The 24,939-nt window shown below is 44.5% G+C and overlaps 1 protein-coding gene across 1 annotated transcript in view; it reads right to left on the bottom strand.

Annotated features, from left to right (window-relative positions):
• Positions 1 to 8,456: 8,456 nt before the first annotated feature.
• Positions 8,457 to 24,939, bottom strand: part of LOC118836373 (CD177 antigen-like) — a 32,053-nt gene continuing 15,570 nt past the window's right edge. The window contains exons 12-21 of the mRNA XM_036743685.1: positions 12,947 to 13,090; positions 12,653 to 12,758; positions 11,944 to 12,020; positions 11,486 to 11,617; positions 11,182 to 11,307; positions 10,442 to 10,538; positions 10,301 to 10,329; positions 10,005 to 10,187; positions 9,264 to 9,385; positions 8,457 to 8,956 (exon numbers count right to left, since the gene is read on the bottom strand). Of these exons, the coding sequence (XP_036599580.1) occupies positions 8,855 to 8,956; positions 9,264 to 9,385; positions 10,005 to 10,187; positions 10,301 to 10,329; positions 10,442 to 10,538; positions 11,182 to 11,307; positions 11,486 to 11,617; positions 11,944 to 12,020; positions 12,653 to 12,758; positions 12,947 to 13,090 (1,118 nt within the window). The 3' untranslated portion in view covers positions 8,457 to 8,854. The remainder of the gene's footprint in view (positions 8,957 to 9,263; positions 9,386 to 10,004; positions 10,188 to 10,300; positions 10,330 to 10,441; positions 10,539 to 11,181; positions 11,308 to 11,485; positions 11,618 to 11,943; positions 12,021 to 12,652; positions 12,759 to 12,946; positions 13,091 to 24,939) is intronic.

The raw sequence follows: 24,939 nt of genomic DNA, 5'->3' as shown, positions 1-24,939 counted from the left end.
AAAAAATCCAAACATTTTTTTAAAAGCTATCTTTTTTCAAAACACTTCTTCTTCAAAAAGAAATTGTGGATGAACATTTCCTCTGTTAGCAAAGGTCATTGATGAGCAGTATGATATATGCAAATCATTTGAAGAATATGCAGCTGTTGCAGACCTATTAATTGGAGAACACGATGAAAGGTTCATTGACTTTGAGAATAATGACATCACACTCAAATGAGCATTTCAGCCTCACCTAGTTGATGTCACCAAGGCGCCTAAAAAACTGCAGATAGAATTGCTTGAGCTCTCAGTAGATGACATTTTAAAGGCCTTGTTTGATGTTAAGAAAGATGGAAAAATGCGGTAGAATACCCACACATTCAGCAACATACCTGAAAAATGCTTTCTTGCTTTTCAACCATTTCTTTCTGTGAATCTACATTCTCCTATGTAACCCAAAGCAAGATGCCCTTAAGGACACAAATGAGTGATATGCACCTAGAGGATCAACTGAAACTATGGACCTCCATGCTGCAACATGCTCCATGCTTTCCAACAAAAAGCAGACACAACAAGGTCATTAAAAGGCTAGTTAATTTTAAAATTAACAAATAGATTTCAATTTTTGAAATTATTAAGTACTTAGTAGTTAGATTTTTATGAAATGTGCATTTTAAGTATATCTAATTGAAGTTTCTTGAATGCAGCCTTATTTGATTACAGCTAAATATTGATGTGGCTTTCCAACATGAAAAGGTTTCCTACCCCAGCTGCAGACTAAACCTAAAAGTGTGTCTTGAATTAAATTTTTTTTGGAGAGTTGGTTGTTAAATATTTACCAGCGTATTCCTTCCTAGAGCCCACACTACCTTGTTCTTAGTCATTTCCTCTCCCTATCTTCCCTAGATCTCTCTCCCCTCCCTTCTTTGCTATAGTCCTTTCTCCTGTGTATTTCTTTATTATGATTTGCCTTCCTTTGTATTTTATGCCCAACTTCTCTCTCTCTCCCCTTTCTATATCTCCTCCTCCCCAGCCCTCTCCCCTGCAGAGGAGTCAGAGGCAAACTTCAAAGGAGAAATTACTAATAATAATTGGTAAGAATTAGGTATCATGGCTGGGAATTGTGGTCCTGCCTGTAATTCATGTTGCTGGGGAGGCTGGGGCTGGTGGATCTCTTGAGATTGGGAGCTCTGAGGTGTGGTGAGTGAGGCTATCAGTCAACCACACTAAGTCTGACATCTCTGTGGTGAGTCCCTGGGAGCAGAGGCCTACCAGATTGCCTAAGGGGGCAGCAAAGCAGCCCAGGTCCAAAATGGACCAAATCAAAGCAGTATAGATATTGCCCTTGGGAGTAGCCACTGCAATCCAGCCTGGGCAATAAGGGGAGACCCAGTCTTAAAAAATAAGGAATTGTACATTATTAGTAACAACAATGAGTAATAACACATAATTTCCCCAATCTATTTCTAACTAACTTTGATCACCTCTCTTGGACAGCTTCCACATGCTTAAGCAGGGGAAGCAGTGACTTAGATATAACCTCAGAATGCAGGACAAATGCTACCAACTCCATCCTATCCCTTCTTATTTTGTTAATGAAGCACCATTACAACCTGTGTGCTGGTGCTAGCTTCTGGGGGCAGGATGGATATTGAAAGGAATTTGCCCCAATCCAAATATCAGCAGGGTATTGGGGAAGTTACCAATGAAGCGGAAGCAAAGAAGATCTATGTGACATAAGTGACTTGTCTATGTGACGATTAAAAAGGTCTGAGAGACATAGTTTCTGGGGAACAAACATTTTATTAATAAGCCAGCAGGTTATTAATAAAAAGATGGTCATTTGACTGTCTGTCTTAGACCAAAGACAATCATGGTAGCAGACTCACAGTTTATATACCCTTTGAAGAGTAGATGTTCAATAAGGGGCTGTAATTACTCTGATTAGACAACACAAGAAAATGAAGGTGACACTGTCACCCTTGAACAGAGAAACTATATATCGACCACTCCCAGCCTTGGGCTATCTAGACAAAAGGATCTGCCTTCACTCAAACTTGAGTAGAACACAATGTGCTTCCCCACCTTATATTAAAGGTTGGGTGGGGTCTGACCAAAACTGAAGAGAGTTAATTCCATCTCATTATCAGTAATGTTCTTCAAGAGATTGAACTTTTTTAAAATGAGGAATTTGGAAGAAGGAAAGAGCTCTGATTCTCCCCAAGATATCAGTTTTTAATGATCTTTTCTCTCACCCAGAATGACACATCTATTAAAAAGGAGACGAGGTCAAATCTGGTCTCAGACACTTCCTCGATGTGCAACCCTTGACAAACCACTTAACTGCTTTATTGTACAATAATCCAAATTCTCAGAATTTGTTGTTGTTGCTGTTTGTCCCTCATTCTCAAAGAGGATCATGACATCAGGGAGGTGATGCCATGGCATGCAAGTGAATTGGATTTAAGTGAAGGAGGGCTGTTAAAGGTCACCAGCCTCACTTTCTCCTCCAGAGCCATCTAGGCTGAGTGGCAAGAAATGGATCAGGATGACTGGAGATGGCCCCAGTTCTCAAAAATATATATCTACTAAAGGAACATCTATGGGTAGTCTTTAAAAACCCCAGAAATCATTATATAATGTCACCTGACACATGACTTAATAGAGTCATCTAGTCAGGGATGGATGACCATCTGTCAAGGATTGATTCCTGGGGATTCCTGTTCTGGGAGGGCTTGAGACAGGTAAATTTTGGATTCCCTTCTAACTCTGTAAGGATAATATGAGGAAAGTGGGAGGGGATAGGATCCAGGTTAAGCTGTAAAGTTTGATTTGGTCAGGAGAAGGACTTGATTTTCTTCAGAAATCAGAGAGCAGGAGGAGAAGATTGAAGGAGACAAGGGGACTTGACCATTCAGGTGTGATCTGGAGAGGAGGGCACCTTAGCCTTCTCAGGGAAGTGGGAGACAGAAACATCTTCTGAGAGACTGAGGACAGGGTGAGGTCAGTCTCTGTGTGGAATGAATTTCAGAGTCAATAAAAAAGTGAACAGAAAGACAGAAAGATTTCCAAGCATCAGGGAAGGCCCCAATGAGTTGAAAGAGTGGGATTTTAAAATGGACGAGACCTCTGTTTTTGTGACTGTCTGAAGCAATACTGAGTATCCGTCTTTCTTCTTCATCCTGTCTCAGGTCCCATGGGTTCAGACGCATGCAGAAAAATAGATTTTGAAAACAGCAGACATGTAGGGGAAGCTAGTTCCTTGCTTGACCGTCTAAGACTTCAGAGAATTTCTCCTTGGATGAAATCAGAGTCTTTCTTTCTTTTTTGGTCTTGAACTCTGTTATCTGACTCCCACCAGAAATCATTCCCTCAGTATATTTTCTGAAATATTTGAATCTGTATAACTTCTCCAATTTCTGCCTGCCATTTGTTTGGATAAATGTCTGTCATTTGTTTGGATATTTACTATTCACTATTTGTGAATTTTCTTTTGTGTAAACAGCATTTTGTGGGAAGGAGTTAAGACTGTAGGCATAAACTCATGATAACCCCCTCCTCTCTCTTTTAATGAAATTAAAAAAAAACTCCCTCTTATAAGCAGAAAAGAATAAATGCCAAGAGACAAAAAAAGACATGCTGCATATTCACTGCCCATGTGGATGGGAGAGGAGCCAGCTTCCTCCCAACCTGGAGGCTTACAAGCAGTCCTTACAGCAGACATGTTTATTCGGCTGGTTGTGGGTTTCTGTAGCCAAGCTTAGAGAGCATATATACCCAAACCATAACTTACCAGTGCTGGTTGCTAGAAGTCTTTTTCTCCCTTCCGTGGGATTCCCATGAAATTCTCTTGAAATAAGCTGTAGTTTTTGCTGGTTTCCTCATAGTGTCCTAAAGCGGCCTTTCCTCAGGGTGTCTGGTTTGTCTTCACTTCCAATTCAGACAGTGCCACCAGCTTTTGGTGTCTCAGAGATGCTGCTAGGACTCCAGTGAGAAGTCCACATCCTCCAACCTTCTGGATTTCCCAAGGTCCTCATCTGGCAGGCTTAGGGGTAGGGGTGTGTAGGAGAAAAGAATAGGAAAGTCTTTTGGGAGAAGATGAGATTTGGGCTGAATCTTGAAGGAACCTGGGAGGCAGAGGTGAGGAAGGAGAGTTACAGGTAGGGGGAACAGCCAGTGAAGGAGGCATTGAGTTGGGAGATGGAGTGTCTTGTTTGAGGGACAGTAAGTAGGCCAGTGTTGCTGAATCACAGAGTATGTGGAAAAGAATAAAGTGTAAGAAGACTGGAAGGGTAGGAAGGAGCCTGATTTTGAAGGGATCTAAGGGTCAAACAGAGGATTTTATCTTTGATCCTGGAGGTAATAAAAAGCCATTGGAGTTTATTGAGTAGGGAAGTAATGTGGTTTGACCTGGGCTTTAGGAAGATGATTTTGACAACTGAATGGGGGAGAGATCCAAGGCAGTTAAGTCAGCAGGAAGCATTTATTAAGTGCTTATTATACACTAATCAGTCACTGTGCTAAGCAGTGGGGATACAAATATAAGCAACAAGAAAGTCAGTTGAGAGGTATTGGATGGAATGTGAATGCAGATTGAAGCATATTATTTTTCACTTTTTTGGTGTTTTTTCTTTTCTTTGAGTCTGTCTTTTTTTCACAGCATGACTAATATGGAAATAGGTTTTGCATGATTGCACACGTATAACCTATATCAAATTGCTTATTATTTCAGAGAGGGGGGATATGGGGGAGGGAAGGAGAAAATTTGGAACCCAAAATTTTTTTTTAAAAGAATGCTAAAGTTGTCTTTACATGTAATTGGGGGAAAATAAAATATTTAATAAAAGAGCAGTTTCATTTGAATGATGAGGTCAGAAGTCAGAATGCAGAAAGATGAGAAGGAAGGGAGAAGGGAGGAAGTGGGGGCATAAATGGTAGGCACCATCCTGCAGGAGTGTAGTCACAAAAGGAAGGAGAGGCATGGGTTGATACGTCTTGGAGATGAATGGAGCAAATGACAGTTTTTAAGGGTGGGAGAGACATGGTCATGTTTGTAGGAAGAAGGGATTCTACTAACGGACAAGGAGAGATTGGAGATGAGTGAGAGTGGAGATGACAGAAGGGGCAGTCTGCTGAAGAGGATGGACTGGAAAGGGATCGCTTGTGCATTTAGAATGGTTTGCTTTGGCCAGGAGAAGGGCTGCCTCTTCCTGAGACACCAGTGAAGGAGGAGGTAGTGGGAGAGGGCATTTGGGTATTATGAGATAAAGATGGAGTTCTCAGCTAATGGCCTCAATTTTTGAGTGGAGCATGAGGCGAGGTTCTCAGCTGAGAGGGTGGCAGGGAAGAGTTGACATGGGAGGTCTGAGGAAGTATGAAAGTTTAAAATAGCCACTATGGTGAGTGGAATAGTGAATTGATTAAAAAATTGCCTTGCTACAGTTAGGGCCCACTGTGATAATGAAACATAAATTTGTAGTTGACCCAGTCAGCACAGTTTCCTGATTTTCTCCAGCTCAGTACCACAGAAATAGGTGGGAAGGGAGCAGATGGTGGGAGTCATTTAAGGATGAAGCTTGGAAAGGCATGATCCTTGGTAGGACAAGGGCACAAGGGATTCAGGATTAGGGGATGGTTTAGAGTTGAATTGGTTCACTAAGGGGTCATGATAGGGATGGAGAGTGTGGCCAGTGGTCAGGAAAATGTCTTGGGAGAGACAGGAGAGATGGAGGGATTGGAGGTCACATCAAGGATGAAGAACAGTGTGAGGGATTGTAAAGTAATGGGAAAGATGGAATGATGAAATCAGATAAGAGAATTTTGGAATTCATGAACATGGAAGTAGATCACTTATGGGTGATGGCAAGATCAAGGGCATGATTGTGTGTGGCTGAGGTGGAGCAGAGAAGGAAGTCATGGGAACTGAGTAAATTGAGGAACTGGGAAGTGAGGGTATTTGATGTAATATATAAATGCTCTTAGGCTAAAAGAAGGAGTTAGGCTGGAGGCAAAGACTGTGAGTCAGTCCCTGAATGCAGTGAGGAAGGAAGGAGAAAGTCTCTGGGGTTGGCAAAAAAGTTACTGGGATCTTGAGGAGGTGATGTATTTGGTTTGAATGAATGTTAAAGGAAGAAAGGTTACTGTGTGGTGGTGGTGGTAGAGGGAGAGCCTGAAAATGTCATGAAGGAATGAGGAGTATGCCTGCTTCCCTGACACAACTAGTGAGTAAAAGTGCAAACAGTACTGGGAAGTGTGGTCAGAGATTACATGTTATCAAGAAGGAGGCAGGTCAAAGTGAAGGCCAGAAGATTGAGGGAAAGAAAAAGCTTCAAGAGGAGAGCACATTTGTTGAGTGATACAAGGATACTCTCAAGGTCTCTCTGAAGAACTTTAGTATTGATCATGAGACTTGGACTGCCCAACATGTTGTGTGTGCATCAAAGAAGGCACCGGGCTCTCTGAGCAAGGCAGAATTATATTAGCTCAGAAGAAACATGAGATGCAAAATTCAGAAACATCTCCACTCCAAATGTTCACATCAACTACGTGTGCCCCACCTGTGGTAGCCTGCATTCAGAGCTCATATTGGTCTGATGGGCCATAGTAGTCAGAGAGCTGGCTTTTAAGTCCTGAAGACCTGGTTTGAGGACCTCCCTGAGGCACACTCTGGCTGTGTGATATGGAACAGGACATTTTCCTGCTCAGCACTCTAGGAAGTGCTTGCTCAGATGACAAGCTGGCAGAGAAGGTGCCAGCCTGCAGTGGAGCAGGGAGCTTCCTCACCTGAGACTTCCCATGCCAGTGAAATCACACAGATCTGACCCTCAACTTGACAATCCATGTCTTTGCACTTTTATCTAAATTGTTCCATGTTTAGAATGCTCTTTCTCCTTCTGTGCTTCACAGAATGTCAATCTTTATCCAAGAGTTAGCTGGGGCCAAATGCTCCATGAAGCACTTACAGAGGGCAGGACCTGTTCCATTCCCCCCAGTAGAGCCGAAGCTCCCTGAGGTCAGGGATGCAGTTGTTTTTCTTTGTATCCCCAGCACCTGGCACAGTGTTGTGCCCATAGCAGGTGTTTCATGAATTTTTGTTGAATACTTTAATGTTGTGTATTGAAGTTATCTGCAGGTATCTTTTCTACCCTCTACTATGGGGGATCACAGGCTTGAGGATCCTAGTGGGAAGAGGGGGGACACTGTGAGGATGGGATCACTGAGGAGAAATGGGGGACAGGGGAATAGTGAGGATGAGACCACTTCGGAGGTTTGAGGAGGTCGTCGTGAGGATGAGACCACTGAGGAGAGGTGGGGGCAATATGAGGATGAGACCATTGAGGGGAGGGGAGAAGTCCTGAATAAAGCCACTTCGGGCAACTGGGTATTCTCTAGAACAAGGCTCATTGGGCCACTTTTTTTTTTTTTTAGCTGCGTTGTAATCTAGATGGGGAAGTCTCCATGAGGAAATTTCCTCTACAGAGCTAAATTGCTCTTCAAATGCAGAGTACCCAGTGAGACCTTGGGGCATCACCTAACTTTCCTGGACCTCAGTTTCCTCATCTGAAACATGTGGGGTTCAGATTAAATGGCTCCAATCCTATAAACCAATGCAGGTCAGCATTAGGGGCCAAGATGAAGTCATTTGTCCAGGGTGTCACAGCCAGGATAGGTCAGATGTTGGCTTGTCCCCAGATCTCCCAGCTCTCTGTCCGCTAAACTAGGGCCATTGTATGAGGAGAGCCCATGCAGAGGTCACTGGTCTATCAGGAATTGAGCTAGCACAAAAGCAGTGTCAGGGAGTGAGGGAAGAAGGGGAGGAGGGGGATGGTCTTTGCTTTCTTCTCCACCATCACACCATAGGCAGGCTGAGGTCCCAGATGGGTACAGAATGCATTTCCGAATCCTTGTAGACTCCTCCCCAAACCATTTTTGGACCCCCAAGACCTGAGAAAGGCCTAAAACATGGATTGGCCAATCAGGAGAGACATTTTGGCCCACTCTGAGCTTAACCTACCACAATGCTTTGTGTGTTATGGCATAGTGGACGTGCTTTGCTTTGTTCTCTGAGTGAACCCAAAACGACCCTTCCTGTGTCAGTAGTGGGATGAGGGTGACCAGGAGCATTCTGTTTATGACCACTAAAGACAGGGTTCCTGGAACCGGACACTGTCTTGAGTAGTGGGACTTTTCTTATCTTGGTATTTTATGGACATATGCTTTGTAGGGGAAACACAAACATCCTGGATCCATAATTTCAATTGACACTTGACATTCTCCTATCTTATTGTATTTACAATCTATTCAATTAAGAAATTCCTTTCTCATATCATGGTTAACATATCTAGAGACTATAATTTTGGCTGACACAGGCATCCTGAGCCAGGGAGGGAGGGAGGGGTGGGAGGGGATTGCTCTGAAGACATAAAGTCTGCTTTGTCTAGCCCTGAGTTCATTGTCTATGATGAGCCCTCATACATATCTCTATATGCATGTTCCATTAGCTTTAAGAGAAATAAACACTCATGTGCAGCCTAATTTTCTTTGTCTTTCAAAGAAAGAACTTAGTAATTGTTAACAACTTCCACGTGCTTCCTGCCAACTGTCTTCCACAATCAAGGCACAAGGGTATGGGGTGGGGCTTGGGAGTGAGGAGCCATCTATGTGTAAGGTCATTCTCATAGCAAAATGGGTCAGGGGACTCTCAAGACGCTAATGGGTCACAGAAAGGCCAGAGGCCCTGAGAGTGGGGGGAGGCACCTCCACAGGGCTAGGAGCCATCCAGCTCTCATTCCCCAGGCTTGCACTATGGTGGCAGAAACTCCATTGGTGTTGCCCTGGTCCTCAGATTGCCCTTATCCTTGACAGATCTCAGTCACAGCAATGGGCCCAAAAGTCTGGGTGTTTCCAAGTAGACAGCAGCCTGTGACGGCTTTGGGGGCACAGCCCTGGATGCCCAAGTTAGTTGTAATCCCTCCTGTTCCCAGAGAGACACAGAAAGAGCTGTCACTCTAGAACTGGGGACTCAGGAGTCCAGCTCCCCCAGTTCCCAAGAACTCCCCAGGTACCCTTGGGTCCAGATCCCCCAGTTCACACCCTCTTCCCATGGACCAGGAGTCCAGATCCCCCAGTTCCACCCCTTCCCCATGGACCCAGGTTCCTGATTTGACAGCTTACAGCCCAACCTCCCAGTCCTCCTGATCCCCTGGCCCCTGTACTTTCAGGGTGCCAGGTGTTCTAATCCCCCAGTTCCAGCTCCAGAAGGAGCCAGGTCTGACCCTCACCTCCACTGAGCTGCAACAGTCCCGGGAGGTGCCCTCTGGGCACAGGGAAAGAGCAGTGCTTGAGCAGGAGGATCCCAAGGCCACACACATCGGACACTGGAGACCACTAGGGGAAGGGGCAGCTGTTTGGGGAGGAAGAGGGTCAGAGGCTTGTTGGGGGATCAGGGGCCCCCATGGTTCCCCCCTGCTCCCTCTGTCTCTGTCTCTCTGTCTCTCTGCACTGGTGGTTGTGATGGAAAGAGCCCAGGATCTACTTGCTTATCTTGGCTCTGCTCGGGACTAAGTGGTGACTCCTTCTCCTCCCTGAGCAACAACAGCTCTAAGATGGGAATAAAAATCTTTGTTCATTGGTTTGTGGTTGTGAGGATTGAGTAATGCTGTAGAATGAATGGGAAGCACTTGGAATGCTGTAGAACAGGGGATGTCAGGGCTGGGAGGGGCCTTAGAACAGGGAGTGTCTGACCTGGGAGGGGTCTTAGAACAGGGAAGGTCACAGCTGGGAGGGTGCTTAGAAAAGGGAATGTCAAAGCTAGGAGGGGACTTAGAACAGGGGATGTCAGGGCTGGGAGGGGCCTTAGAATAGGGAATGGCAAGTCTGGGAGGGGCCCAGAACAGGGAATGTCAGGGCTGGGAGGGGTTTTAGAACAAGCACCATTAACTGCTGCCATCTTGTCTCCTCTTTCTTTATCTCTCAGGCCCACTTCCTTCCCTCCCTCCCTCCTTGTCCCCAGTTCAGGGTACCTGTGGGTGGTTGGGAGCGCCACAAGGGAATGGTGGAGCTGAGGTTGTTGCAGAGGTCTGAGTGGCAGACGTGGGTGTAGGAGGAGATGGTCACCCCTGGGGGCCTTCTGTGCCAAGTGTTGAGTGGCTCCCGTGTGCGGCCTCTCTGGCAGCCTTTACTGAGGACTATGGCCACTCTGTCTCCTGCAGGGATGGGGGATGTACCTTAGCCTTTCAATGGAAGCTGTACTGGGCCTATAAATGTGCCCCTTGGGGCCAAATGATGAGATATGTGGGGATGGTGGGTGCTTTGCTACCTGGGGTGAGAGCTGGGAGCCTGGGATGCCTGGGTTGGTGAAAGGAAAGGGCTGAGGATGTATTGGAGTTTCAGAGCTCTATCTGCACCTTACCAGATTCCAGGAGAATCAGAGTGACCTGACAGGCTTCCCCTGGCTCACAGGTCTCTCTGTAGGAGGCCGTAAATGAGAGGGGGAAATCTGATTTGTCCCTTATTGCAACTAGGTATTCCCTTGAAGCAGACCAGGGCCCTGGTGTCTAGGGAAAGAAAACATCTGGAATCAGGGGACCCAGGTGTCTCAGCCCCCCAGGTCCCAAGTTTCAAGGCCACTAGCCAACCCTCCTTATTCCCTCTGCCCCATCAATAGGACCCTCTTACACTCTGCATGTACAGATAGACCCTGGCACCAGGTGGCAGAAAGTGGTCTAATTGGGGATTCATGTTCCCTCCAGATCTCCCCTCAACCCCACTGCTGTGATCCTTTGGGAACCCACATTCCCTTGGAGAGTCAAAGGTGAGTGGTTCTCCAGGGCAAGGAGAGGGGTGGGAGGAGGAATTCTTGGGAAAGGGACTGGCTACTGCTTTCCCCTCCTAATATACCAAATGTATTTTGTCTCTACATCTATGTCCATATCAGCTCTGTACGTGGGTGTACATGGTTAAATTTTCTTATAGAGGGTAAGCTTCCTGAGGACAGTGCCTACCACAGTAGCTGGCACATAGGAGATACTGAATTAATGCTTGTTGATTGATGAGAAGAGGACATGTTGGGGATATATTGGGTGGGTCAGATTTTGGGAGCAGCAGGGGCATTAAGTGAACATCCAGGGTCAAGGAAGTTCAGGATTCATAAAAGAATGACCCTAGGCTAATGAGGCTCTGAGGGGTCCCTTGACTCACCCTGGCTCCCTTCACTCTCACAACTTTCTGTCAGAGAAATGGGCCCAATTGCCGTTGTCCCATTGAGCAGCTGGCAACCATTGTGGGGAACACAGCCCTGAACCCTTAGAGGATGTGAAAGACCTCCTGTAGAGAGAGACAGAAGGGGGTGAGAGGGACTCACTCACAGGCTTGGGATGCAGGTGCCCCTAAGGGAGACAAGTCCTGCTCTAGAACCTGGCCTGAGTCAAGAGATGCAGCTTTCTGGACTGCAGCCCAGACTCAGCCCCCACCACCATGAGGCACTCAGGCCTGTGGTTCTCACCCCCAGAGAGCTGGATGGTTCCACTGTAGCAGTGAGTTGTGCCTGAGGGGCAGGTGACCAGGGGAGCATCAGAAGGGCAGGAATAAGGAGACACACAGACTGGGCACTGCAAGCCCCCTTGTGCTGGGGCATCTGAGGAGGGAAAAAGGGTGGGTACCAGGGAAGCCCAGATCCCTGAGCAAGGACCAGACCCCTTCTTCCTTCCTCTGTTCCCTTCATCTTTCTTCATCCCTCCCTTGTCCTTCACCATCTCCACTCTCCTCCTCCTCCACCTCCTTCTATCTGTCTGCTCTACCCACATCTTGTTCCTGTTTTTCCTGTAGGACTTCATCTTTCTCCCTGTTTTCTCTCAGTCTCTTCTCTCCTGTCCTCACCTCAGTACGTTTCCTCTCCTCCCTTCCCTTCCTTCCCCCCTCTGCTTCTCAGCCCTTTTTACTCCCTCCTTCTGCCCAGGGTACCTGTGGGTTCCGGAGTCCACAAGGGGACACTGGTTTCAAGATCATTGCAGAGGTCTGAGTGGCAAACTTTGGTGAGGGATTATATTAGGAAGGCAGAATTTATGATTTCAAAGAGAATCTCATATGTGCCTAAAAGGTCCAGAACCGCAGGATATAAGGAATTCTCTAGGCAGAAGGCAAGAGAACTAAAGCATGTATTTACACTCCACAATAACAAGCCCACAAACCAGCGTCCCCATTTTGATATTTTCATCAAAAGCTTCCAGGCCCAATAAGTCCGCCTTACAAGGGTAACCAAAAGGCCACAGAGAAGCGAGATGGTATAAGGCAAAATCATATACATGCTTCCCCTCTACGGTAAGAAGATTACCCACTAGCCTCTAGTCAGCTCTGCTACCGGCAGCTCAGCTTCGGCTGTAGGTGTCTCTGGCTCCAACCGGAAAAGGAAAGGAGGATCTTCAAGCTGTCCTCTCCCCTCTTATAGAGTTTTTGACATCATCAAGCGCCGCCTGAACGACCAGGGCCGATTGGTTCTTGACTCGGCCCCTCCCCCAGCGTAGACCACCTTAACACACCTCCCCTCAGCCAGTGCCACGACTCATCACACAGGAAGCTCTAGTCCTGCCCCAGAAGAGCAAGCCCCAGCGTCCAGGGAAGCTCAACGAGGTGAGCTGAGTCATTCAAAGAAAACAAAGTCCATTCTGGCTACAGGGATGCAATGGTCACCCCTGGGCCTGCTCTGTGCTGGATGTCTTTGGCTTCATGGGTTTGGCCTCCAGTGCACCCATGACTGATAACTGCACCCACTCTGTTCCCTGCGGGGGGCGGGGAGGAATTTATGATGGAAGGAGGCAGCGACAGGACGGTCCTGGGTACCAGGACTTTGGAGGCAGAGGTCCACCAGCTTCTGGCCTAGGATACAAGAGCCCCTGGGGAGGTGGGAGGTGGGCTGGGGAAGTAGCAGAGGACCACAGAGCCTCTTTCTTATCCCAGAGTTCTCTACCTGACTCCAGAAGGATAAGGGTCTCCTGACATCCTTCCCCTGGCTGACAGGTCTCATTCAGATGGATAGTCCATGAGACGGGGAAAGCTGATCTGTTATCATCATGGATCAGGTAGCCCTTCTTACAGACCAGGGCCTTGCTCCCTGAGTAAAGAAGAGGTGCCATTAGATGCTGTCCTTCTTCCTGGTGACCTCAGCTCCTCACATCCAGGAGCACCCCCAAATCTGGAGCTGGAAGGGTCTCATTTTACCGGTGTGGAAACTGAGGCCCATGGAAGGGAAGTGATTTACTCAGGATCACACCATGAGTAAGACACAGCCAGCATTCAAAGAGCTCCCCTGGCTGCAGATTCAGGAGGCTTCCAAGGCACCAGCTGAGTTCACCCAAGTGCCTCTAGGCACATTCTTTTTAGAGCTGCTCCCATCTGGCTCCTTTAACCCTTGGCTACTTAAACACTCCCTATCTCAGACACCCTGATATCTATCCCTCCCTCCCTTCCTCCCTCCCTCCCACCTCTCCCTGAAGGACAGGCATTGAGATCCCCAACCTCCTTCCTAACAGGGACCTAGAAGTCCCCATTCATCAATTCTTGCCTCCCACACAAACCCACCCGAGTGCCTGGATCTGCAGCTCTACATTTTTAGGCGCCAGAGGTCTAGCTCTCCTCCCCTTTCCACCACAACAAGGATGACCTCACTCTCCAGAATCCTTCTCCCTCCCCTTCCAAGATCTTGCAGTTTCAGCTCCTGGTCCTTGCCAGAGGACCTGGGGGACTAGTGAACCACACGACATACAAGGAAGCTTGAGGGCTACTGCAAGGAGCCAGAACAGCAGCTGGAGTCTCATGGTCTTGGAGCCTTGATCTGGGTGGGAGCTGAAGGTTCTTTCTGTCACCTTCTAAGTGATCCAACTTCCCTTCTTATGTCCCTCTGCTGAGCAAACATCCTCCTGAGGTTGGGGAAAGAAAACCCATAATTACTTAACTATTGGGTCAAAGGAAAGGCATGCCAGCGTAGAGCACCTTAGCAGCCAGGCTTCTGGTTCCTTAGGGGGAAATTTCATCCCCTAGGCCCTACATTCCTTAGAGATCCAGGTACCCAGCCACTCCCCAGGGACTCCAAGCATCTTATTTCTGAGACCCTGCCTCCTCAAGGGAATCTATCAGGGTCCTTGGTCCTTAGTTTCCTCATTGGGTGAGGACATCTCTGCTCCAGACTTGCCTCAGCTCAGAATGTGTCAATCATCTATGAAGACAGCCCAAGGGTAGGGGGAAGGAGAAGTTGCACAGCTTGACAGTAACTTTGACCCCCTCTGCCTTTAACACAACCTTCTTCTTGCCTAGCCCTCCTTCTCTCCCCATGCTTTCTCCTCATCTTTCCCAATCCTCTCTCCTTCCCTAGGTTGACTTAAAAGAATAATGACTTAGAGTCAGAGAATTTTATCAGTTACCTATTGGTGCCAAGCACTGTGCTTAGTATACAAAGAAAGATGGGAAGGGAGTGAAGGACTGTACTAAGTACCTTTTACAAAGATTCTCTCATTCCACCTTCACAACCACTCCAAGAAGTGGGTGCTACCATTATCCCCACTTTGTGGTTGAGGATATTGAGGGTCACACAGCAAGTAAGTGTCTGAGGCTGGATTTGAACTTAGGTCCTCCTGACTCCAGGCTCAGCACTATCCACTGTACCACCAGCTGTCTTCAAAGTGCGGTGGGAGGTAAGAGTTTCCTTTCACTAATGGAGGAGACAACATGCAAACATCCCCAGACATAAGCAAGATGCATACATGGTATACAGAAGGTGGTCTCAGAGGAAAGGGATAAAGAGCTGAGGGACCAGGAAAAGCTTCTCACAAAAGATGGGATGTCAACTGAGTCTCAAATGTAGGGAAGGAACATGGCCAAGAGTGACGAGAATCTCCTCTTCCAAACCAGCATCTCTGAGGAGCTGTGAGCTCCAAAGCGAGGACTTTACTGCAAGAACCATTGGGAATTTGTGCTATGACCTGGTGAGACAGAACTGCACAGAATGCCAGGACTAGGAAGAACCTTAGAGCATGGGATGTCAGAGCTGGGAGGGCCCTTAGAATATGGGATGTCACAGCTATATATCAAAGCTAGAAGGGACCTTGAAACATAAAATGTCTGAGCTTAAGCTAACCTTATTACTTAGGGTGTCAGAGCTGGGAAAAGACCTTAGAATATAGCACGTCAGAGCTGGGAGGGGCCTTAGCACAAAGACTGTCTGAATCCAGCAGGACCTTAGATGAGGCTTGGAAGGGCATGATCATCAGTAGGAGAAGAGGACAAGAGATCTAGGATTAGGGGATGGTATAGAGTTGAACCAGTTCACCAAAGCGTCATGATAGGGATAGAGAGTGTAGTAAGTGCTAGAGGGAATGTCTTGGGCAAAAAGAAGGGATGGAGAGATTGGAGGTCACATCAAGGATGAAAAACAGGGCAAGAGATTGTAAAGTAGTGGGAAAGATTGAATGATAAAATGAGATAAAGGAATTTTGGAATTCATGAACATGAAAGTGGATCACTTGTGGATGATGGCAAGATCAAGAGCATGACTGTCTCTGTGTGTGGCTGAGGTGGAGTAGAGAAGAAAGTCATGGGAACTGAGTTAATTGAGGAACTGGAAAGTGAGGGAATTTGACGTAATATGTAAAAGCTCTTAGGCTAAAAGAAGGAGTTAAGCTGGCAGCGAAGACTGTGAGTCAGTCCCTGCAGGCATTGAGGAAGGAAGGAGAATGTCTCTGGGGTTAGTAAAAATAGTTACCATGATCTTGAGGAGGTGATTTATTGGAGGAGAGGTTACTGAGTGGTGGTGGTAGAGGGAGAGCCTGAAAATGCCATTGAGGGATGAGGTGTATCCCTGCTTCCCTGACACGACTAGTGTAATGGCAAGCGGGGTGGGAATTTTTTGTTGTCTTTTGTTTTGGAGTGCTTCTCAGCACTTAGGCAATCAAGTGTCTTTGAATCTTGCCTTTATTTGAGTCAAAAGTCATTGATTAGAAATAATATATATGTCGTGGTGCTAGTGATTAATCCTTCCCACACGCTTTTGCTAAGTAGGTACTAAGCCCCAGGGCCCTAAACAGGGTACATATGCTCTGAGGTTGGCATTTTGCTTTGGGGGCACACTCATTGGAAGATTGTTGGTGATTTGGCAAGATGAGACTCTGGGTAGCCATTGGAGCCCCCAGCTTTGAAAACCCAGGTGTTGGTGCTTATCTCTCTGGTAAATATATATGTATTGTTATGGTCAGACAGAAACCTGTCTGTTGATCTGTTTATATTGTCTCTGTTTGCAGTTTCTGTTTGTATTTGCTCTGAAGTTCAGGGTGCTGACTTTTTCTCCTGAACTAAGTGAATGAAATACATATGTTTAATCAAAGTAAGATTGTTAACCCCTTAAAGTTGCTTTCCCTAGAAAAGCAGATCAAAGAATTTGTGCTAGCAGCCCTCCTGTGTGCTGGTGTTATTGGCCTTACACAGCCATGGTAGCTGCAAGTGGCAACATTGTTGTTACAAAATCGTATAATTGGCAGGATATTCAGACTAAAAGGAACGAATGGGGTTTTGGGGAACTGGGATAGTGGTTGGATGTTTCCTAGTTATTGGGTTGCTCTTTATACTTGTGGTGGCTATGGTTCTGTGGAGTCCCAGGAGCAGCAGTGTCCTGAGGGAAAACAGACAAGTAACAGTGATGGGAGTGGTTTCCCAGGGTGCCCAGAGCAGGGCCCCTGGGAGATAACTTCTCCTTCCCCCTCCCTTCTCCACTAGCACTCCGGAGGGGACAGGCTGGAGCAGGAGCAGTGGCTGTGGGAGGAAAACAAGCAAAGGCTTGGGGGAGGTGGGGATGGCCAGAGCCAGGGCTTGACTGGATTAGCCCAGCTCCAGACTGTGCTGGAGGTGTGAATGTCCTGAGATTATATTGTATGTGGAGCCATGGAGCAGGAGCAGAGAACCGTCTTTGTTCAGACTCAGCAGGAGCATTGGTGAGGTGACAGAAAAAGTGGAGAGCTGCCTTTGAACTGACTGAGAAAGAGAGGAAAACTGCCTGCAAGCTGACCTTGGTGAAGTGAGAGCAAAAGTGAGAGCTACTTGCATCAGGATTCAGGCCAGCAGCTGCCAGCTCCTGCTGGAGGAGGAGGAACCCTGGAGCTTGGAATTCAGCCCCAGGGCAAAATAAAAATTTTGCAGCTGAGTATGTTTTTTTGCTGCCTTCTCCTGGGACAGTTTGGGACCCAAGGGAAGGGTGGAGTTGTCTATGGTTGGTGGGGGGAAGTAACATGGACCTCCCCCCCCGCCAGGACCCCACCCTGTTGGCTTTGTTTCCCAGCTGCCCCTCAGGACTTGGAAATGGGTGGCTGTAGGCTGTAGCAGTATGGGGAGAATAGACCCCAATAGAACTTTATTTGGACTTTTTTATTTGTGTTGGGACTTTGCTCATTAAAGCATGCCAGTACCTGAGGGTGCCAGGAGGAAGCCTGCAACAGCAGTGTGGGGAGAAGGACACACCCTCAAGAAGGGCTTCATTTGGACACTCTGTATTGACTGAGGAGATTGTAATTTGCTGTGACCTGGGATGGATGGTGTTTGTATTTTCTGCCACCCCTTAAGGATGATATGTTGTGCTAGGGAAGACCCTGGCCTGGGACCCCCTGCTTGTTTAAATAAGGGGGTATTTTGGGGAATGCTATGTTTTGCTTAAGGATGTTGCTATGAATGTTACATTTAGTTTATTGAACAATGTGGGATTGCAAAGTATAATTAATGCCTTTATTTGTTCCAGGATCCATGGCCATTTAGATTGTGCAGGCCAAGGATCCTGGAGGGCTTGAAAATATAATGGCGAGCAGGGTGGGATATTTTTGTTGTCTTTTCTTTTGGAGTGCTTCTCAGCACTAAGGCAATCAAGTGTCTTGGAGTCCTGCCTTTGTTTGAATCAAGACACTCATAACAAAATGGGTCAGGGGACTCTCAAGATTTTAATGGGTCACAGAAGGGCTAGAGGCCCTCAGAGTGAAGGGAGGCAACCCCACAGGGCCAGGAGCAATCTAGCTCCCATTCCCCAGGCTTGCGCTATGGTGGCAAAAACTCTATTCGGAGGTTTGGCAGAAATCCTGTTAGAGGAGCTCTGGTCCTCTGATTGCCCTTCTTGGCAGACCTCAGTCACAGCGATAGGCCCAAAAGCCTGAATGTTTCTGAGTAGATGGCAGCCTGTGATGGTTTTGGTGGCACAGCCCTGAATGCCTAAGCCATTTGAAATTCCTCCTGTTCCCGGAGAGACATAGAAAGAGCTCTTACTTTAGAACTGGGGACTCAGGAGTCCAGATCCCCCAGTTCCCACCCATTCCCCATGGACCCAGGAGTTGAGATCCCTCAGTTTCCACCCCCCAGGGACCTAGGAGTCCAGATACCCAGTTGCTACCCCCAGGGACCCAGGAGTCCAGATCCCCCAGTTCCCAGCCCCCATGGACCCAGGAGTCCAGACCCCCCAGTTCCCACCCCTTCCCCATGGACCCAGGTTTCCTGATTGACCCTGGCCCCTGTTCTTTCAGGGTCCCAGGTGTTCTAATCCCCCAGTCCCAGCTCCAGAAGGAGCCAGGTCTGGCCCTCATCTCCCCTGAGCTGGAACAGTCCCTGATAACAGCAGGAGGTGCCCTCTGGGCACAGGGAAAGAGCGGTGCTTGAACAGGAGGATCCCAAGGCCACATATATTGGACACTGGAGACCATCAGAGGAAGACAAGCTGTTTGGGGAGGAAGAGGGTCAGGTGTGGGGAGCCATCTATATCCTGTTTAGGCCTCTTAGACCTCTGCAAGGCAGGGTCAATTGAGAATGGGTCTATGCACGGCAAGGCCAGTTTTAGGATAAGAAGACTTAGCAAAGAAAACCCACCTTTGTAGCTGATTGCCCACATAGGAGATGACAGAAATGTTTCAGCCTGGTAATAATCTATGTGTGAGAGAACATAAATGTTTCAATTTGGTTAGCCTTGAGGAAAAATAGTGTCTCACTCCCAGGAACAAGGAGATAAAAAACTTAATTAATGCTTTATTGTACTCTTCTTTGAAGTCAGGATAACTCAGCAATTAACCTGTATAAAATACTGTCAGTAACTCCATTAAAATCAGTCTATAGCTTGACTATACAACTTGCCTAGCCCCATATCTTTGTCTTTTTGTGTCAATTACTTCATGATATATTCACGCCACTGCGGGCACAGTCGGCGCTCGGAAAAGGGAGTACAGGTCCGGGACTTGACGGGGATGCATAAGGGGTTGGTGCCGACCCCGGGGCTGTTAGGACCCTAGCGCTTGGCTTGTTTCCTGGGTAAACCAGACAGGCTTAGTAGGAGTGGAACAGCAGGCACCCGGAGGAAGGGCCTCTGCCCTTGGGAAGCCCCTGTAGTCTATCTACACATGCAGGCAGAGCCTGTCCACGAGGGACACATGAGCCCAGAAGGAGAGACCCAGTTGGCCATTACCTAATGCTCTTGAACCATTGCCTAACGCAGTGCCTTGTTACTTTACTTACTGGAACATCTTTGACACTTTATGGGGACATCCTGCCTCGTGTCTCATGTAGCCCATGTAGCTCTGATACCATGTTGCAACAAGCCAGATTCTTCCCATGCCCATGCCGATACCCATACTGAAACAAAGTGCAACAGTATACCTGTACTGCAGCATCGCTATCCTTTCCCACTGCAACATCTCTGCTCTTTCCCATGCTGTCATCCTCATACCCATTGGCCACTTGCTTATGCTCAGGTAGTGCAAACCCCATAAAAATGGATGATTTCTCCCAATAAATTGCAGTCACTTCCACCTTGACTCTGGCCTCATTTATTGCTTACCGAGACAGGTCCTTGCTGGTCAAGGACCCCAATAGGGATGAAGTAATGTCTTACCAATACAGGCTCTGGAGCAGATTCATGTAGGTAAGAGGATTAATTATCACTAGGCTTACTGGGGGATTGTAGAAATTTTAGAGGTTTAGAGAGTTAGAAAAGTAGATTTAGAAAAGTTAACCATGGGACAGATACAATTTAAGGATAGGGATCTGTATCTGCAAGTATTAAGAAAAATTGTAACAGAAAGAGGTTTCTGTATAACAGAAGAGCAAAAACAAGAAGGTACAATTGATTTAGAAAGATGGGAGATCACTGAAAAACAAATGAGCAAAAGATTAAGGGAAGGTGGACCAGAACACTTCCTAAAGTCAGCCTTTTCCATACGGAACATTTTAAAAATGTGTCTTACTTCATAAGGAAAAGTTCCTATGGTACAAAGATCAGTTAAGCATGATATTGGGGTTGGGGAGAGATCTTGTGAGCCTCAGCCCAGGGATGGATGACAATAACCCATTAGTGGGTAGACTAGCTAATTGGGAGTTACCGAAGTAGAAAGGGAAAAGAAAAATGCCGGCAAAGTCTAATTTGTGCAGTGCATTTATAGAAATCCTTTTTGTGCGTCCTGTCATTTTCTGTCTGTATCTGTTTTGTGTTGTGTGTCTCTGTGTGAAGAGAGTATGTTATCTCACTCTTTGTTGTTAAAATTGTTGAAATAAGAAAATGTTCTTTCTTTCTCCCTTCATTCCAATTCTGGCCAAATTTGGGTTGTGAAGAGAGATAAGAAGGAAAATGAGACTCTTTTCCCCTTAAATTTAAGTGAAATATATTACTCCTAAATTTGATGTTTAAGATAAGTTAGAATTTATTATGCTATCTGGCACTAGGCAAATTCGGAAAATGCATAGATCTGAAAAAGAGACATTTTGAGTTTCCCAGTATGGGGGAGAAGGGACAAAGCACCACTGGATCTTTTCCAGAGTCCCACTCACCTTGGTGGGAGGATTTAAGGTTCTCACTTTCAAAAAAGTTTTTAAGAAGTAAACATAGAAGTAAAATTCACTTGAGTAAAAATTACAAAGATTAAGATCTTTACACCCTATCTCTGACTGAGCCAGGGCTGCAATAAATGTTAAAGTAGCTAAAAATTCTTTAACAGATTCTGTTTACCATAGAAAATCTGGTGAAGCATATGAAACCTTTTTCAAAATAACAATACACTTATGAATGTGAAGAAAAATCAGTTTAAATGACAAAAGAGTTATATTTTTTTATATGCCCCTCCAATCTATCTATAGATTCCAGCTCTGTGTCAGAAGTATATACAAAGATGTTTTATTTCATGTGTGGTTAATAAGAATCACCATGAGACTAGAATAAATAAAAAATTGGAAAAAGGACTTTAAAAAAATCTAGAATGTGCTCTACAATGCATTGTAATTATGGTTTCCCAATTTTTAGAATTAAGAACTTTAAGTAATGATCTTATAAATAGAATTGGAAAATATTTAATAACATAAAGGTATTAAATAAATCTATAGAGTTAATAAGTACTTTTTAATATACAACTACAGAGATCCTTGTGTGAAATTTAATGACCCTCATTCCTATTTTGAGTTTGAAACAAGTGGCTTAAAGCTTCCAAAGCAGAGAAGTAAAAGCAGAGAATGAGAGCCAATCTGAACATATTTGACCAGAAAGACTGTTACTTACTGTAGTCCTGAGAAACAAAAATACTTCTTAGAATAGGAATCATCTCAATAGATACATATTTCTAGCTTGCTGTGGTCTTCCTAAGTTTGCTACTTGGAAAGTTTAAAAAGTGATTCAGCTGTGAATATACAATAGACAGTTGGCTCCATTTCAAAATAATTGCCCTGTTTACAGCTGCTTTTTCTTATTTAGGCCCTTTATTTTGATGTTTTTTCACCTAAAGTCTCTATGTAAATTAAATTATAATAACATTGAAACTACAAAAATCAAAATACATTTTGCAACAAAAGCTCTACTCCCTGTTCTCTACTTTGCTACTTTGTTGCCCTCTCATACCCCACTGACAACAGCCCTGGACCCCTGGGCGTCCTGACACCCATGCTTCTAGGCAAGCAGAGGAACCTCTCCTCTCAAGCCCCCAAGTCCTTGCTCCCACACCACTGGAACCTGGAATTTTTGCTTCAAGTTTCCCAAAGCCCAGCAACCCCTATTAGGAAGCAAAGATTCCTCAGGGACCCTCCTCAATGACTCCTCAGACCTTTAATTCAGGTGCTGGACTCTATAGCTTCCCAGCACTCCCCGGTCCTTAGGCCCCCTCCCCTTTCCTAAGTCCCTGGCTCGACCACCCCCAGTCCACAGCCAAGCTGTGCAATTGTGGGGAGAGAAGAAAAGCCTCTATGCTTGGTAAGCCCAATATATGTAACGATTTGGGAATGCAATTAATGTCATCTGAAATTTTTCTGTTTGTACTATTATTGTACTTCTAAATTGTAGTAAAATTCTCCTGTATTGTAAAAGTTGAGTGAATGTTGTGAGCTAAAAATAGTGTTAGACAAAGCAATTTTTAATCTGAATTTTGTTGAAACTAAAAAATGGAAACAATTGTGTAAAACTGGGTTAAGTTACTTTCTCAGTCTTGCTAACCCTGTCTTCTCACGTTTTGTAATTGCCATTTAAAAAACCAGGTATTGCTACCTTTACCTGTACTTAATAGAAGGTCACAGCTAAAACAATTCGGCCAGCACTTATGAAACTTGTGACATTGTTAATCAGGTTTTTTGGGATTACTGTTTTAGTGTTAAAAACCAATAAAGTTCTAGAGAGATAAAAGGAATTATGTCCTCCCACCTTTCAGGCTAGATTCGTGGGTAGGTTCTATTAAATCTAATATGGATATTAGCTATGGTAAAGATATTGGTTATTGTGAATTATTATTATTAATGTTCAATTAATTATCAAACTCCTCTGCCTAGAAGGGAAACTGACTATACCTTTTTAGCAATGATTCAAATTCCTTAGGCTTCCTTTTTACCTGGGCCAAAAGAAGTAGTTAGAATACTGGCCCAGCACATTTTAAACCGACCTAATTATAATAGGTGATTGCAAACTATTTGTAAAACTTTCCCAAGAAAAATGTGAATGGAACTTAGAAATGTATATTTGAATAAATAAAAAAGTGCATATTGTTATTTGGCATTGAGAAATTTGTTAACTATATAGCCCCAAGAAAATTCTATTTACTTTGAGTTTACTGTTCAATAAGGGAATGGTGGTGGAAGTCATTCCCAGGGATATTACAAAGATCGCATGATTATAAAGGTGCTTAGCATAACACTTGGCAAAAAATAAATGCTATTTGAATGTAGACTGTTTTAAGTTAAATATAATTGCTTCATATTCATTAATTTTATGTGGATTTTCTTCAATGTGAGGTGAATGATTCTCTGTATCAGGCAATTTGGGATCACATCTGACTGAGGTAAAGCCACCGGAATGGTAATTAATTGGTTTTGGTTTTGAAATTTAAATAAATAATAATTGTTTAGGATATTGTGGCATTTCTAAAATTTTCCTTGTTGTATAACTTGGTAAGCAACTGTATCATCTGTGTTGTTAGAAAAGCAATTTCTTTTATAATCTAAATGTTGTTATGCCAAGAATTGTGCTGAGTTAGAAAACTTTTAAATCATTCTAAGTGACCATGTATTATAATATTTTGTAGTGTTGTAATTTAAGAAATCATAAATTAGCAAATTTTGTCTTTAATTGTTTTGCTATCATTTAGGAATTTGTGAGATTGTTAATTAAGCTTAAGTCTAGTATTTACAAAACAGTGTTTAGTTTTCTCTCTTTTTTTTCTCTTCAATTATGTGGAAAAGTTTTCATGATCAAATTTAAAAATTGTTTAGTACTTAGAAATTAACAATAATAATATCAGGATAAATTGTAAGCTGTTTCTGAGAAAGAGATATATTTTTATGAAGAAAAGTTTTGTAAAATCCTATGCATGATTTTTAGAAAGCCTCGACCTTGAATAAGTGTGCTCCAAAAAAAGGCAAAAGATAGCAGACAGGCCCAAGGTTTTTCTATTAACCCCTTCCTGAGATTTATGTTACTGCTCCTCATTTTGTAAAATTACCAAGACCCCTGTAAACCATGTCTATAGGCTAGTTCATCAGTCCCCGGAAAAGAACTTGTTTAATTTATGTAAATTCTAAATAATGAACTTGGCTTGCTGAGAAATTGCAAGTTTATGTACAATAAATAGAAAAGATTCTAACAATTGACTTTTATACCAGGACAAGTTTAAGTTCGAGAAGGAAAGCTGTTAAATGCAATCCCTTATGTATGTGAATCCTGCTAAATCTTTACTGCCTATTGCAGCTCTGTGTCTGGCACTAAGCTGTGATCGGTGAAACTTGCTGTTTAAGGCAAAAGGCACTTGGGACCATAACTAATTTTGTTTTGAGTTTGAATTTGGACATAATTATCTGCATTGAAGATCTATAACTATATCTAAGTTTAAATAAAGCAAGGATGTTTTATCCTATCATATTGGGTATGACACCTGTCCCCACCTCTTCCTTCTATAGTAAATTTCTGTGATCAGAACAAGTAGTTAACATAAGATACAAGCTCTTTTGTGTTATCTTACTAGGCAATCTAATCTTATTTTTATCTAGAACTAGAACATGTGCAGAAATTTATACAAACTGCTTAAGACTCATGTTAAGATGTTCCCTTTGTTTAAAAAGGACTCTAAGAGCAGTATTCAACATCTTTTTGACTAAGAAACTTTGTGATATCTAAGAATTCTGCAATAACTAGAAACTTTGTTACAATTCTCTGGAATTAGTGTTACCTGAGGACTTTTTCACCAACTTAGTAAAGTTTTATCAACAAGGGTAGAAATGCATGTGAGCTACTTAAGGCTCCTTTGGTAAATGTTCCTTAAGCAATGTTATTTTGTTATTTGATTAATACCATGCTTGTCTAAAGTTTTGTTACAATTAATGAGGCTAAAAAGAAGAATGTTTTGTGGTTTGTTTTGTAAATGCCATCAAAGAAACATGGCATGACTAAAAGGTTAAGATTCTATATGCATTGTGTTAAAAATTCACAATTTAATG

Source organism: Trichosurus vulpecula, chromosome 2, assembly GCF_011100635.1.
Source record: "Trichosurus vulpecula isolate mTriVul1 chromosome 2, mTriVul1.pri, whole genome shotgun sequence".
NCBI classification, from domain to species: Eukaryota; Metazoa; Chordata; class Mammalia; order Diprotodontia; family Phalangeridae; genus Trichosurus; species Trichosurus vulpecula.
The sequence above is the reverse complement of the archived record's forward strand: the minus strand, read 5'-3'. Positions and strand labels throughout refer to the sequence as shown.